Source organism: Podarcis pityusensis, assembly GCF_964106645.2.
Source record: "Podarcis pityusensis genome assembly, chromosome: 13".
Taxonomy (NCBI): Eukaryota; Metazoa; Chordata; class Lepidosauria; order Squamata; family Lacertidae; genus Podarcis; species Podarcis pityusensis.
The window spans coordinates 8,933,689-8,949,978 of NC_138038.1; the positions used below are offsets into that span (position 1 = coordinate 8,933,689).

A 16,290-nucleotide genomic window follows, 5' to 3' on the forward strand; every position below is an offset into this window, starting at 1 on the left:
CACCAAACTGTTAAGTAGGGGAGGGGAAAAACTTCAAAGCAGTTATTTCATAAAACACACGGCAAAGCTAAGAGAGCAGAAACACCCTAGTGTGATCCAAGCTCCAGGCGCACCAATACGTACCCGTCTGTCGATCTTATCACCCTGTGAATCATACATTAAGAATGAGAAGGGAATGTTATAGGTCTATTATATACACTTACACAATGCAGGGTTAACTTCTAAATGTTTTGTTTTTATTTTCACTGATGGGAGCTGCCCCGTGTATATTTATATCACAGGGCAGCATACAGATTAAAATTAAATAAATTAGCAGTGGCCATTTCTGGTGCAGCCTGATCACTACCTTATTTTGCATGAGATGGAAGGCAGCGCAGAAGCCCAGAGATCTGGTGACTCTGCAGCTTATATAAGTCAAATCTGACTCACGGGGATCATATTGTGCTTGTATGCAGGCAGCTATCCATGCTGTTTCCCCCAAATGCAAAACAGGATATTGCTCATTACATAAGTAGGCAATTGGGATTTATTGCACTCCATGCCAAGCAAGAGAAAAGCCTGAAAAGCCCATTTCAAGGCTTATCAAGGAACAGACTTGCATGTCGAGACCCAGCAGCCACCCCCTCGTTGGGAAATAACTCACACAAGGACACAAATATTAAGTTTATGTTATTGGGCAAATTTGGCCACAACTTTATTGAATTACAGAACGTGAGCGGTATTGGCTTAGGCATTGATTGGACCAGACTATATCTGACTCCTGCCCGCTGTGAAGGAAGTCCGGTAAGGGTAAACCACCGGTAGGGGGAGGAAGCGATCCAAGAGGAAGTCCTCTGGCTCGCTCCTCGGTTTAAACTGCCCCAGCCACGCCCCCCTCCGGCCAGCGGATTGGCCGGCCGGGCTCTGACGTGGCCGGGACCCCCCGGGCAACGGGGGACAAAGTCCCCCGCCCCCGGTGGAGAGTGGGTGGCCACGCGGTCCGCCGCAACTCCTCCCCACTGGGAAGTGGAGCAGATTTATCTTTCGTAATGGGCAGATGGGGGCAGGGGGGACAACAGGAAGAACGCGAACCTGTTTGGCCTCCGCTTGTTTAGCAAAGTACAGAGTTAATACAGGAATTGGTGTACCCACACAATTCTTGGCATCTTGTCAGAAAGCAACTCAAATGCTAATACTGCCCAAGCCCCCTATCTATTATTTTGATTGCCAGTTCTGTTGAAGGTTTGCAGATCCACTTGCCTATATTATTTAGTTCTCAGCAACCCGCCGTTCTTTGTGTTATATAAGCCACAGGTGTTGCTTGTTACGCCAGAGAGCCTGACTTCACCCATCCTATTACGCCCAGCACGCTAACTGCAATTCAACAGGAACTGAAAGAGATCGTGTGCAACCTCTTGTGTCCGAGATAATTCACTAGGCACTTTGACTTGTTATAACAAAAACAATTAGCATGAAATTTAAAATGACCGGCAGCCTCCTTTCGATTGAAGAGAACGGCACTTCTTGATATAAAGTACCGTTATTTCCCAGCTTAACAGGAGAACGATTAACGTGAGACACACAAAACGTAAACGCTGTACCTGAGACAGAATGTTGGTGCATTGTTGGAGTAAGGACACTGGAGGGTTGCCAATACTTGTTGCCAACTGCACTCTTAGCAGCTGTTCTTTCAGAGTGGCGTTTTCTTGCAAGGCGTGAGCCAGCGCCACAGCCGCGCACCAGTTGGAAAGAGAGTCTGTAGAGAAGAGTCCTCCACAGAGCAGCTGGCCAGCCGAGACGGAATTCCCAGTAGCTGCAATAGGAGGCACACAATGAAACAAAAAAATGTATTTAAATTATATATATATATATATATGTGTGTGTGTGTGTGTGTGTGTATGTGTGTGTGTATATATATATATATATATATATATATATATATATATATATAAAATATTAAATCCCTGGGAGTTCATTTAAAATACAGTGGTACCTCTGGTTACATACTTAATTCATTCCAGAGGTCCGCTCTTAACCTGAAACTGTTCTTAACCTGAAGCACCACTTCAGCTAATAGGGCCTCCTGCTGCCGCCGCTGCACGATTTCTGTTTCCATCCTGAAGCAAAGTTCTTAACCTGAGGTACTATTTCTGGGTTAGCTGAGTCTGTAACCTGAAGCGTATGTAACCCGAGGTACCACTGTACACCCGAAACATGTCAAATACAGTCGTACCTTGGTTGTCGAACTTAATCCGTTCCAGGAGTCCGTTCGACTCCTGGAACCATTCGAAAACCAAGGCGCAGCTTCCGACTGGCTGCAGGAGCTCCCTGCAGTCAATTGGAAGCCGCATCGGACGTTCGGCTTCGAAAGGACATTTGAAAAACCTCACTCGTAAAACTACAGCTACATATTTAAAATTCTATACCATCAATGGTTGAAGGTAGAAGTGTTGACACAATTTCTGCTTGCCCCTTCTCGTTCTTGTATAAGAAGCACTGGAAACAATAGAGGACTGCACAACGCAGGACAAATGGTTGTCTTTCATTCACCATCGACATAAGTAGTACTACAATTGCAGGCCTGTCAAGTTTAAAAGAAGAAAACCTATTAGTTTGGTGTTTTTTAAATGTATGCAAGTATAAAAACAATAATGCTCTTGGGGATTTGAATGATTATTATTAATAATAATTTATCTATATGTCAAACATCTGACTGGGCACCCCCCCCCAGCCACTCTGGGTGGCTTCCAACAAACTGAAACATCAGCTAAGAGCAGACATTGGAGGCTGCTCAACCATGTGATTCTACAATAAGCACATCCATTATTACAGTGGTGCCTCGCAAGACGAAATTAATCCGTTCCGCGAGTGTCTTCGTCTAGCGGTTTTTCCGTCTTGCGAAGCAACCCTATTAGCAGCTTAGCGGATTAGCGCTATTAGCGGTTTAGCGGCTATTAAAGGCTTAGCGGCTTAGCTGCTAAAAGGTTATTAGCGGCTTAGCGGCTTAGAAAAAGGGGGGGGGAAGCGGGAAAAAAATCTCAAGACTCGCAAGACATTTTCGTCTTGCGAAGCAAGCCCATAGGGAAATTCGTCCTGCGAAGCAACTCAAAAACGGAAAACCCTTTCGTCTAGCGGGTTTTCCGTCTTGCGAGGCATTCGTCTTGCGGGGCACCACTGTATTTTTACTTATTAAATTTGTATGCTGCCCTGCATCTGAAGATCATAGGGCAGTTCAAAACATAAAAACACAAAATGAGGACACAAAATACATTTGAATAAACAAATGAATAAATACACCAGCACTAGATTCTTATGCAAAGCAAAGAAACAGTTACGCTGATTGCAACAGGTGCTTATGGAAGTCCTCTTACAGAATGAAAGGAAGTCTTGCAGAAATTAGAGCACGGGTAAGTGACAGAATGCACTTCAGATGGCAATGGACTACAGCTCCCATGTTCCTTGACCGTTGGCTACCTTGGCTGGGGCAGATGGGAGTGGGGAACCCAACGTCATCCAGAGGGCACCAGGGTGGCTACCCTGACTTAAGAGGACTATAAAATAACAACAACAACCCTAGACCCAAAGTGGCCTGTCTGTACAGCTATAAAGTTTCAGCTCAATGAGATGCCAGCCTTGCCATTAGAAAACAGGAGAAGCATGGATTCCCCACCAGCCATCAAATGATGTCTTGATTCTCCCTTTGTTTTCACAAAGGGCTGTGGCTCGGTGGTAGATCACATGTTTTACATGCAAAAGGTCTCGTGGTTAATCTCCAGGTGAGGCAGGAAGAGACCCTTGTCTATTGCCAATGAGCGTAGAAAATATTGACTTAGATGGATCAGTGGTCTGGTCTTGGTATATACCGTATTTTTCGCCCTATAGGGCGCACTGGCCCATAGGACGCACCTCATTTTTTTGGGGGGGGGGATGAATAAAAAAAAATTATTCCCCCCCCCCAGCCGCGGGGCTGGGGCGGGGGAAGCCCGAGCTTCCCCCGACCCCAGCCCCCGGAACAGGCTGCTATCCGCAAGCCTAGCGGACACCTGCGCGAAGCATGGGGAGTCCTCGGGAGGGCGCCCTGTGCTCCGCGCTGCAGGCTGCCGCCCGCAAGCCTTGTGCGCCCAGGGGGAGTTGCCCCGGGCGCTGCAGGCTTGCGGACACCTGCGCGAAGCATGGGGCATCCTCGGGAGGGCGCCCCATGCTCTGCGCTGCAGGCTGCCGCCCGCAAGCCTTGCGAGCCCGCGGGAACTCCCGCCGGGCGCGCAAGGCTTGCGGATAGCTTCCTGAAGCTTGGAGAGCGAGAGGGGTCGGTGCACACCGACGCCTCTCGCTCTCCAGGCTTCAGCGAAAGCCTGCATTCGCCCCATAGGACGCACACACATTTCCCCTTCATTTTTGGAGGGGAAAAAGTGTGTCCTATAGGGCGAAAAATACGGTATAACGCACCTTCTTATGTTCCAAAGTTCTTCCAAGGAACAACTGTAACAGCTCAGATCAAATGCAAACAGCACTCAAAGCTAGAATACAATGTTAACCCACTTAGGGATCAAAGAGAAATCTATTTAGCTGCTGGTGTTTTGTCAGCTGGCAAGAAAATGCTTCCTTAAGCTCTTTCCCCCTTGCATAGGGATTCTCTGTCTGCGCACTCCAAGTACACATGCCAAGTCGACTTTCCACCCAAGTAGCTATGCTCATAACAGGAAGAGGAGTTTGGATTTGATATCCCGCCTTTCACTCCCCTGAAGGAGTCTCAAATTGGCTAACATTCTCCTTTCCCTTCCTCCCCCACAACAAACACTCTGTGAGGTGAGTGGGGCTGAGAGACTTCAGAGAAGTGTGACTGGCCCAAGGTCACCCAGCAGCTGCATGTGGAGGAGCGGAGACACGAACCCGGTTCACCAGATTACGAGTCCACCGCTCTTAACCACTACACCACACTGGGTCCAAGCTGGTACACCTACCTACAAGGAGCTCTACTTAAGACAGCCAGTGCCCCTGCTTGCATTTCCGAACAACAAGAGTGAGTTACGCTCTGCTGTGAAAGCTAGAGGGGGTAATCCAGGATGGGCTATACAGAGGCTGGAGGAAGATCCCCAGCTCAGTAGCAGAGCACATGTTACCTTCAGAAGTCCCCGGTTCAATACCTGGCTGCCCCAGTTGAGGCTCTCAGGCAGCAGATCTAAGATGGATCCCTGCCAAAGGGCCCTGGAAAGCTTCTGCAAAAGTTGATAAAACTTTTCAGAACTGGCGCCAACCTTTAATCCCAAGTCCTTCTAACTGAAAAAGAAAATGGCAGTGGAGTGCCACTGGTGGATATAACTTATGTCAGGAAACAAAACATTCTTTGTTCTAATTCCTGAGGTACAAAACCAAAGGGCCCGACAAGAATGAGCTATATGGATCAATGGTCAGCCTTGTCATGGAAATAGCTTCACAAGGTCGCTGCAAATTAAGCTTCATGAAACGCCAGAGGCTTCTGTTTTTGCCCGTTTCTGATCACATTTCTGGTTTTACACCAATCAATTCCAGTTGCAAACATCTTGCTATTTATGTTTACAATAAAGGGCATCAAAATTTTCCTTACCCTACCTTGGTGGGTTTGAAGGTGCATTTACTGAAGCAAAGTAGTCTTGATTCATTTGACACCCGCGAATGACCTCCGACACAGTGTTAATGGTCTAGAAGGCAACAAAGCAAAAGCAGGTTACTGAACCATCAGAACCGAGAGCAGTACAATGAACTGGTCCCAGCTTCAGATCTTCAGAACTATGCAACGCTATAAAACATGCAGGGACGCGGGTGGCACTGTGGGTTAAACCACAGAGCCTAGGGCTTGCCAACTGGAAGGTGGGCGGTTCGAATCCCTGCGATGGGGTGAGCTCCCGTTACTCGGTCCCTGCTCCTGCCAACCTAGCAGTTCGAAAGCACGAAGTACAATTAGATAAATAGGTACCGCTCCGGCGGGAAGGTAAACAGTGTTTATGTGCGCTGCTCTGGTTCGCCAGAAGCGGCTTAGTAATGTTAGCCACATGACCCGGAAGCTGTACACCAGCTCCCTCGGCCAGTAAAGCGAGATGAGCACCGCAACCTCAGAGTCATCCGCGACTGGACCTAATGGTCAGGGGTCCTTTTACCTTTAAAAAACATGCACATTGCTTTGTGTTTCTGTGAGTATGTGCTAGCACATGCTTTCTGCAGGTCTTGTTCTCAGCATGAAACTGTTTCAGTGAAGAATGTAAAGTAGGCAAAAACAAAGAGCCAAGTTTTCTGAGGGTGAAAAGAATCCCTTTATTTGCCAGTTCAAATTATAGGGAGGAGCAAGGGGAAGGGATAAATGATCCAAGGCAGAGCAACCTCTCTAGCCTCAACTGTACCATCGCATGGGGTTTTTTTTGGCATTAATCATAATGCATCTGGTTTCATGCTCATCATTTGATGACTTGCCTTTGTGACAGAGACACTATAGGTAGCATTTGAGCATCAAACAGTCAAGAGAATTGTAGAGTTCTACAATTCCACGAGGATCACCTAGATCAGGGGGCAGCACACTTTTTCAGCAGGGGGCTGGTCCACTGTCCCTCAGACCTTGTGGGGGACCGGACTATATGGGGGGGGGGTGAACGAATTTCTATGCCCCACAAATAACCCAGAGATGCAATTTAAATAAAAGGATGCATTCTACTCATATAAAAACACGCTGATTCCCGGACCATCCGTGGGCTGGATTTAGAAGCCAATTAGGCCGGATCTGGCCCCCGGGCCTTAGTTTGCCTACCCATGATCTAGACTCTAGCCCAACTCCCTACAATGTGGGTAACTCCTGGCCAATGTGGGGCTCAAACCCACGACACTGCGATTATGAGTCTTATGCTCTACTGACTGAGCTATTGATTGACAAGTAATGCTGTTCAGCAACAGCTCACACGTTCATAATAACTCAACATCCAGTGGTAAGTCATGCCTGTGTGAACTGAGACTGTGCATCACTACTATAATGCATTCAAGGAATTTTGACTGAGTTCATAGTCCACTATTGGTTTTCTTACACCTTAGTTCTTAAAATGAAGGATATTCATAACAATGGAACTATGGGAACTATTCAGCTGCACAACCCCAAGGACGCATTTCCAACATCTCCAGCGGACTCTTATGTTCTTACCAGTTGCCTTGGGGATCCCAAGCAGAAAAGTGCTGCTGCACTCGTGAGATTCCCAAAGGCATTTGTCTGGCTGCTGTAAGAACACAATGCTGGACTAGATACGTGTCTGATCTGACCCAGCAGCGACCTGTTTTTAAAGGTAAAGGGACCCCTGACCGTTAGGTCCAGTCGTGGCCGACTCTGGGGTTGCGGCGCTCATCTCGCTTTATTGGCCGAGGGAGCCGGCGTACAGCTTCCGGGTCATGTGGCCAGCATGACTAAGCCGCTTCTGGCAAACCAGAGCAGCGCACGGAAACGCCGTTTACCTTCCCGCTGGAGCGGTACCTATTTATCTACTTGCACTTTGACGTGCTTTCGAACTGCTAGGTTGGCAGGAGCAGGGACCGAGCAACGGGAGCTCACCCCGTCGTGGGGATTCGAACCGCTGACCTTCTGATCAGCAAGCCCTAGGTTCTGTGGTTTAGACCACAGCGCCACCCGCGTCCCTGACCTGCTCTTAAAAGCATCCAAATCCATATCATCCTCTCCTTGCCTGATCAGATCTGTTCTCAGCTACGGAGTTTATGGTTACTAAATGCACCACCTTCCTTCTACTCCCTTACCTCAGTAAGAATATCAGCAGGAACTCCAGTTGCCATCAAGATTGTACAAAGCTGCTGCAGCAACCCACAATGAAACATGGCTCTCTGACAACTGCTCGTGGCACCAGGGGGGTTCGTGGGGGACACCAGCACTCGGACCAGCTGAAAAGGATTTCATATAGCGTCATATACACATGCTAAAAATCCACACGAGGAACTTTCCTTTTTCACAAGACAGAACTATGTAGAATTACATGAAAGTCAAAGCACACCTTCATCATGATATAGAGGTGAACACAACAGATCTGACCTCAAGTCACTTTGCTGGCCATTACATTATGTTGAGAAGCGTTTACCTGGAGCATCAGATGAAGATTGGTTACTTTCTGAGCTGACCACCCAGAATTGTCATCGCCAACTTCAAACCACGGCTTCATACGCTGAATATAGGAACCTTCCTTAAAGAAATTCTGATTGGAATTGTTGTTCTTCAACAAATTTTGCAGCAAGAGAAGACAATCCTCCACAACTATGCCTGAAAGGACAGAAGCGTCGAAGCACATTAGTTTCAATAGTCAGAATTACTCTGTAAAATTTTAGCGCCGCATAATACTATTACTATCATCTAGCCCCTGAAAAGACTAGAGTGAAGGCATCTGTTATCATTAGTTAGGGAGCTCCAAAGTGTGGGGGCTGACACACTAAAAGAATGATTTCTTACAAATGCAGAGTGAGTATTTTGTGGCACTAAAATTTTATGAGATACTAAAAGGCCTTCACTACGTAAATACATTTTAGAACCAATTCTTATGTTATGATGTACGGAGCCCATCTGTCTAGATTATTTATTTATTTCAGTTATAAGAACATTCATGGACTGTTTTCAAACCCTAACAAGGATACTGAAAGCTGTCAAGACCTTTCAAAAAACAATTAATGCAATATTTAGCAAGGTGAAGAGTAAGAAGAGCAAAGAGTATAAAATTAAAACCGCACTACCATAATTAAATGCCATTGGCTTCCCCATCACACTTTTAGGCTATGAAGGAAGCTATGAGCACTGGCTATTTAAAATTAAGTTTCATTATCCCACCACAAAATGTAATAAGGTTTAGGCTTTGACCCACAAGCTGTTCAAGCTCTTTTTTCTCCCCCTTTGTTCCCTAGAATTCAGTAAGACATTGCAAAGAAAGCAAGCTGGGAAAGGGTTAACCAGGATTCCTTAACCCAGATCTGAAACTGAACTGGTTCATGTCTGACATTCAGTGCTGCATAAGCTATGATGACAGAGCACATCTTTCAAGGCATACCTCCGTCGCTGTTTCCCTCGTCCGTTATGATATCCAACAACCTCTCAAAGGCATTTTCAAAAGCGACTATTTTCTGGATGGCTGCATTACTTTTTGTCAACTGCTGAAGTAACAAGACACCCTATGGGAGAAAAAGGCAGACAGAAGTGACCAGCAAAACTTAAACTCTGGGAAAAAAACAGTTTCTTTAAATCAGGGGTCAGCAAACTTTTTCAGCAGGGGGCCGGTCCACTGTCCCTCAGACCTTGTGGGGGGGGGCCGGACTATATTTTTTGGGGGGAAATGAACGAATTCCACTGCCCCACAAATAACCCAGAGATTCATTTTAAATAGAAGCACACATTCTACTCATGTAAAAACACGCTGATTCTCAGACCGTTCGCGGGCCGGATTTAGAAGGCGAATGGGCTGGATTTGGGCCTTAGTTTGCCTACCCATGGGGACGCAGGTGGAGCTGTGGGTTAAACCACAGAGCCTAGGACTTGCTGATCAGAAGGTCGGCGGTTCTAATCCCCGCCACGGGGTGAGCTCCCGTTGCTCGGTCCCTGCTCCTGCCAACCTAGCAGTTCGAAAGCACGTCAAAGTGCAAGTAGATAAATAGGTACCACTGCGGCGGGAAGGTAAACGGCGTTTCCGTGTGCTGCTCTGGTTCGCCAGAAGCGGGTCAGTCACGCTGGCCACATGACCTGGAAGCTGTACGCCTCGGCCAGTAAAGCGAGATGAGCGCCGCAACCCCAGAGTCGGCCACGACTGGACCTAATGTTCAGGGGTCCCTTTACCTTTACCTTGCCTACCCATGCTTTAAATGATACACCAATGTTCAAGTGAGCAAGGTCCCATTCAGCAGAATCAGACGAGCGCCGGCGTGTGCTGCTGTGCGTGTGACTGTCAGGATTGGAAGGATCAACACCCACTATCCATTATGCGATGCCCTGAAGATCTTAATGCGCTTTCTAAACTTGAACAAATATCTTACAATCAATAATCTAGTTTGGGTATCTATTTGGACATATGGACTGCTTATATCGATATATAAATTAGGACTGATGCGTTGCTCTTATTGTTAATGTAAGCTGCCATCCCCCTTTTTTTTAATCTGTTGTACTTGCAATGAAAATGAAAATATGATTAGATACAACTGTACACTCTGTTATTTTCTACTTACATCATTCCGTATGACCTCTCTAGAATCTGCTAGCAGGTCCATCAGCCTTGAGACGCCTAAAAGAGAGAACCATGACAAAATATTGTTATGCCCAGGCCTATAAAGCTGCCTTAACGCAAGTCAAAAGGTAAGCAAATTATTATTATTATTACTACCACCGTATTTTCTGGCGTACAAGATGACTGGGTGTATAAGACGACCCCCCCAACTTTTCCAGTTTAAATACAGAGTTTGGGATATACTCGCCGTATAAGACTACCCCTCTTCCAACGCACACCAAATAAAAATTTTAAAAACCAGTCTCCAGTCCGGCTCGGAAATCCGCTCCACTTCCCAGTGGCCGGGGGCTTCTGGGGCCAATTTTCAAGCGTATTTCTGCTTCATCTAGAGAGCTTGGTGTCCTCTGATTTAATTTGCTGTCGTTTTATCCTTTGGTGGGGAGTTGCTGCAGGAGCTGCTGCTGTAGCCGGTGTATAAGACGACCCCCAACTTTTGAGAAGATTTTCCTGGGTTAAAAAGTAGTCTTATACGCCAGAAAATACAGTATTATTATTATTATTATTATTATTATTATTATTATTGCTGTTGCTAGTATTTATTCAACTTATTTGCCATACAGAAAGTCTCCAGGTGGCTTCCATATACAACAAAAACAACTACAGTGGTCCCTTTGTTCTCAAACGCCTTGGTACTCAAACAACTTTGGAACCCAAACACTGCAAACCCGGAAGTAAATGTTCCAGTTTGCAAACTTTTTTTGGAAGCCAAATGTGCTCCATTTTGAGTGTTGTGCTTTCGATTTGAGCGCCACACTTCTGTTTTGAGTGTTACCCTGAGGTCTGTCTTGTTTTGCTATTTATTTTGCATTTTTGTTTTTGCGGCTGTGTGGAACCCAGTTCAGCTACTGATTGATTGATTGTGTGTCTGCAGTACATTGTTTATTGCTTTCATGTTATGGATCAATGGTCTTGTTAGGTAGTAAAATTCTTGTTAAATTGCTGTTTTAGGGGTTGTTTTTAAAAGTCTGGAACAGATTAATCCATTTTGCATTACTTTCTATAGGAAAGCACGCCTTGGTTTTGGAACGCTTTGGTTTTGGAACGGATTAAGTTTGAGAACCAAGGTACCACTGTATTATGTTTAGCAAAACAATATTCACACGATTATCATAATTCCTCAAAAGCCTTAACCTGCTGCTAAAAGCCAAACACTTTCTCCTCTAACGGGCAATGGATCTCAAGGGTCTCAACCAAGAGGCCTTTCCCAGCCCTACAAATGGAGATCCATTTAACTAAAAATGCCAAGAACTGAACCTAAGAATTTCTGCATTCACACTGTGAGATGTGTCACACTTAAAAAACCTGTGAAAACAGCAACTTCTGGAATGGCTTACCAGCATTCAGAGACCTTAAAAAGCTGTGGATGCTCCCCTTTGTATCACTACAGCCTAGCAGATGTTCTGGCTACATTTCAGACGCAGAAATGTGTTCAGGCTGCTCTGGATGGAGCATCGGATTCACAGGTTGGATGATGCTATTGGGCTTATCTCTGAGAGGACAAGTGGCCTTGAAGGCATGAAGCACCTTTCACCCGTTTACGTTGATGAATCTCTCCTGGATGAAAATAGCCTGGCCACAGTAATTACAGCCTGGTAATATCCTGTTTGGATTACCGCAACGCAGCCTAGTTCAGAAACTAGACAGTAACTTATCTGCTGTACAGTGGTACCTCGGGTTACATACGCTTCAGGTTACATACGCTTCAGGTTACAGACTCTGCTAACCCAGAAATAGTACCTCGGGTTAAGAGCTTTGCTTCAGGATGAGAACAGAAATCGTGCTCCAGCAGCACGGTGGCAGCGGGAGGCCCCATGAGCTAAAGTGGTGCTTCAGGTTAAGAACAGTTTCAGGTTAAGAACGGACCTCCGGAACGAATTAAGTACTTAACCCGAGGTACCACTGTATTATGTGCTCAGTGGGATCCGGCATGTTGAATATACCTAGTGAGTCAGTCTTGAACAGCTGAACTAGCTTCAGATCAGTTTCTAAGCCAAATTGAAGGTGCTGCTTTTAACTTTAAAACCGTAAATGGCTTTAGAGCACAGTATTTCAAGGACCGGGACGCGGGTGGCGCTGTGAGTTAAACCACAGAGCCTAGGGCTTGCCGATCAGAAGGTTGGCGGTTTGAATCCCTGCGACGGGGTGAGCTCCCGTTGCTCGGTCCCTGCTCCTGCCAACCTAGCAGTTCGAAAGCACCTCAAAGTGCAAGTAGATAAATAGGTACCGCTCCGGCGGGAAGGTAAACGGTGTTTCCATGCACTGCTCTGGTTTGCCAGAAGCGCCTTAGTCATGCTAGCCACATGACCCGGAAGCTGTACGCCGGCTCCCTTGGCCAATAAAGCGAGATGAGCGCCGCAACCCCAGAGTCGGCCACGGCGGGACCTAAATGGTCAGGAGTCCCTTTACCTTTACCTATTTCAAGGACCACCTCCCACAAGAGTATTTGACTTAACTATTAGCATCCTTAGAAGCCCTGATGCTGAACCACACCACACCCCTTGGTGGGATGGGTGTAGAAGCGGAATAGGACCTTCTTTTAGTTGTGGCACTTGCTAATGGAATGTGCTCCCCATAAAGGATTGTCTGGTGCATAATTTTACCTTTTCTGCACCAGCGAAAATCTTTTCAAGACTTCAATCTCTCTCGGAGGAGAGATTCCCTGCTATGTCCCACACAGAACAAGAAGAGACCAAATGTTGGAAGCATGGCATCCAACGCCTCTTGACCCAATCTCGATTACAGTGGTACCTCGGATTACATACGCTTCAGGTTACATACGCTTCAGGTTACAGACTCCGCTAACCCAGAAATAGGACCTCGGGTTAAGAACTTTGCTTCAGGATGAGAACAGAAATCGTGCTCCAGCAGCGTGGTGGCAGCGGGAGAACCCAATAGCTAAAGTGGTGCTTCAGGTTAAGAACAGTTTCAGGTTAGGAATGGACTTCCGGAACAAATTAAGTACTTAACCCGAGGTACCACTGTACAAGATCTTCAGGTGATCATGAAGATGGATAAGAGGCACTTAAGAGATTGTCTCTTCAAGTCCGATGCAGAAAGGGATTTAACCACGATTGCCTCTACCAAAAGTTCACTATGGTTCCCACTTATCAAAACGGAGCACATCCGAGCTAGTTATCTGACAAAGCTCCCACTTGCCGTACTAAGAATCGCTTTTACAGTGGTACCTCAGGTTAAGTACTTAATTCGTTCCGGAGGTCTGTTCTTAACCTGAAACTGTTCTTAACCTGAAGCACCACTTTAGCTAATGGGGCCTCCTGCTGCCACCGCACCGCTGGAGCATGATTTCTGTTCTCATCCTGAAGCAAAGTTCTTAACCCGAGGTACTATTTCTGGGTTAGCCGAGTCTGTAACCTGAAGTGTCTGTAACCTGAAGCACATGTAACCCGAGGTACCACTGTACAGAATTACGATTCCAATTGATGCCCTCGGCGGTGGTGGATGGTCGTTATGGCAAAGTACAGTACAAGGAGAGACTTACATAGAGGACCTTTACCACTATTTATTGCAATGCCCGCTATATATAGAACCAAGAGTCCGATTTATAAAACCCCTGCTTATGAACGGAACACACTTGAACAGGACGGAAAGGGTGAAATGGCTGCTGAGTGATACTGACGACTTCGTAACTTATAAAGTAGCACTATATGCGTTGGCAGCTAAGAAGATCAGGAGAAAAGAACTAGATAAAATACTGGTCAGTTGCAAAGGTGATTCGGATATTTAAGCTGGCCCATTCTATCTGAGAACCAACTGCTATTCTATCGTATGCAACAAATAATTTCTAGCAGACGTGACCGTGGTTTATTGTATTTGCAGTGCCTGATGTTTTTATGGTTATTGCTGTTTTACTTTTTGTTTCCTTTGTGAATGATGCCATGGCCTTTGGCTAGTGCAATAAAGTTTATGATGATGTAAATCTTTTCATGTGTCCAGGATAGTATGCCTTGATGGATGGCTTTATTTGGTTCTTAAGAAGTTTTTCTTTTGCTGGCCTTTCCTTGCTTTATTGTATGGATTTTTACTGATGTTTATTTTTTTACTGTAAACTGCTTTGGGAGGTCACTGCATCTGAAAAGCTATATAGAAATGTTTTAAAATAAAATAAATACTTACCCATGGGGCTGACTAGTATTATCTGCTGCACTTGGGGGCCCTGCTGTTTTAATAGCACTGTAAGAAGTTTCACTCCAGGCCACCGGACGTGAAAATCAAATTCCTGCAAGTCAACATGCCTAAGCATTAAAATCCACTGTATTTCATTGCTTACGATTATTCTGGCCAATATTTGTGCTATTATTTTACCAAAAACAACAACAACAGCCACAAAATGATATGCTCTGCTTCTGTCAAAGGAAGTTTACTTTCTGGTCTAAATGACAGCCAAATTAAGATAATCATAACATCACCAACATTTGTATAGAACTTCATACACATAATCAATAATCCTTACTGCAAGGCAGGCCAGTATTATTCCCCTGTTTCAGCCATCTAGTATGCTGAGGGACGCGGGTGGCGCTGTGGGTTAAACCACAGAGCCTAGGACTTGCCGATCAGAAGGTCGGCGGTTCAAATCCCCGGGTGAGCTTCCGTTGTTTGGTCCCTGCTCCTGCCAACCTAGCAGTTCGAAAGCACGTCAAAGTGCAAGTAGATAAATAGGGACCACTCCAGCGGGAAGGTAAACGCCGTTTCCATGTGTTGCTCTAGTTCTCCAGAAGCGGCTTAATCATGCTGGCCACATGACCCGGAAGCTGTCTGCAGACAAACGCCGGCTCCCTCGGCCTATAGAGCGAGATGAGCGCACAACCCCAGAGTCGGTCACGACTGGACCTAATGGTCAGGGGTCCCTTTAACTTTACCTAGTATGCTCACAACAGGGGCAAAATTTGCAGCAGGGACTTTCTGGTTCATAGCTTAGCCACTTTAGTGCAATTAATGTATAATTTTGAAAATTCAATTACTGTTCCTGGGTACTCTACTTTAACCCTTGGACTGATCTAACAAAGCTTGAAGGCACACTGAAATTGAGAACAGGTTGCTATCCTACTTAAATGAAAGGATTGTTTTTTACATTTATATCCTGCCCTTCTTCCCAGGTGCTCAAACTACCAGGGCTCTTCTCTTCCATGTTATCCGCACAATGTGACACTGAGCTAATCCCCCAGATAGCGTCACAACTGAATGAAGATAGGAACCCCTGACTTCCCAAGTCCCAGTTAAACATCACTTCCTCTACAACCCTTCAAATGATGCTTTTCCCCTAGCCTGGCTCTGTGACTGGATTTGCTGGTCAAGTAGGGAAGACAGCAGTAAAAAGGAGTGGACAAGATCCACCCTCCCCAGATTAATACAGCTTTGTTTACCGCAATATCAACCAACAAATTTGTATGCTTATTCTATGACTAAAGGAGAACAGTTCTCACCTCCAAATAGGTCAGCAGAAGAGTGATATTGTCTTGCTGTTTAATGAAAAGCTCTGTAAATTGACTTCCAAGGTCTTCTGTTTGTTTCTGCGAATTTTCTTCTGTAACATTAACAAAGGTTCAATTACAGCAAAGCTTCAATCAGCTCCGTAATTGCCAACAAGTACTATTTGAGTAAACGTAATAAAAATTTTAGCTTAAAAAATAATTGTCATCCACCAATCAATGTTACAGAACATATTTAATGTGCACTAGAACATTTCACAACTTCAGGTGTGAAAGTTAACATGGACTTGCTGAAAAATGCTGAAGACAGTCAGGAAAGAGAGAGCTATATTTACCAATAAATTGTTCATTATTTAATAGAAGTATTTCTATCCCAGCTATCCTTCCAGATGTTCACATTAATTTCATTGGGCCTGCTCTTTGCAAACATTAAATATTTTTAAAAATTCCATATGGGCATTTAGGAATAAGGCATCAACTGTGGCAATATTACTACTGTGGCATATGTTGCATCTATTTATGAATCCAAATAATATTTGCTCCAAGCCTTTATCCCCTGTTAGCAAATCTGCTAGAAACTTAGCTTGTAG

At 45.4% G+C, this 16,290-nt stretch overlaps 1 protein-coding gene across 4 annotated transcripts in view; it reads right to left on the minus strand.

Moving 5' to 3' along the window:
* USO1 (USO1 vesicle transport factor) overlaps positions 1-16,290 on the minus strand; it is a 54,397-nt gene that overhangs the window by 24,459 nt on the left and 13,648 nt on the right. For 2 of the 4 annotated variants that reach the window (XM_080976587.1, XM_080976586.1), the window contains 10 exons: positions 15,695-15,795; positions 14,388-14,490; positions 10,195-10,250; positions 9,030-9,150; positions 8,076-8,254; positions 7,741-7,881; positions 5,569-5,657; positions 2,406-2,560; positions 1,581-1,792; positions 124-144 (listed from right to left, as the gene is read on the minus strand). In XM_080976587.1, the coding sequence (XP_080832713.1) occupies positions 124-144; positions 1,581-1,792; positions 2,406-2,560; positions 5,569-5,657; positions 7,741-7,881; positions 8,076-8,254; positions 9,030-9,150; positions 10,195-10,250; positions 14,388-14,490; positions 15,695-15,795 (1,178 nt within the window). The remainder of the gene's footprint in view (positions 1-123; positions 145-1,580; positions 1,793-2,405; positions 2,561-5,568; positions 5,658-7,740; positions 7,882-8,075; positions 8,255-9,029; positions 9,151-10,194; positions 10,251-14,387; positions 14,491-15,694; positions 15,796-16,290) is intronic. The other 2 variants (XM_080976589.1, XM_080976588.1) reach the window with 1 other exon arrangement.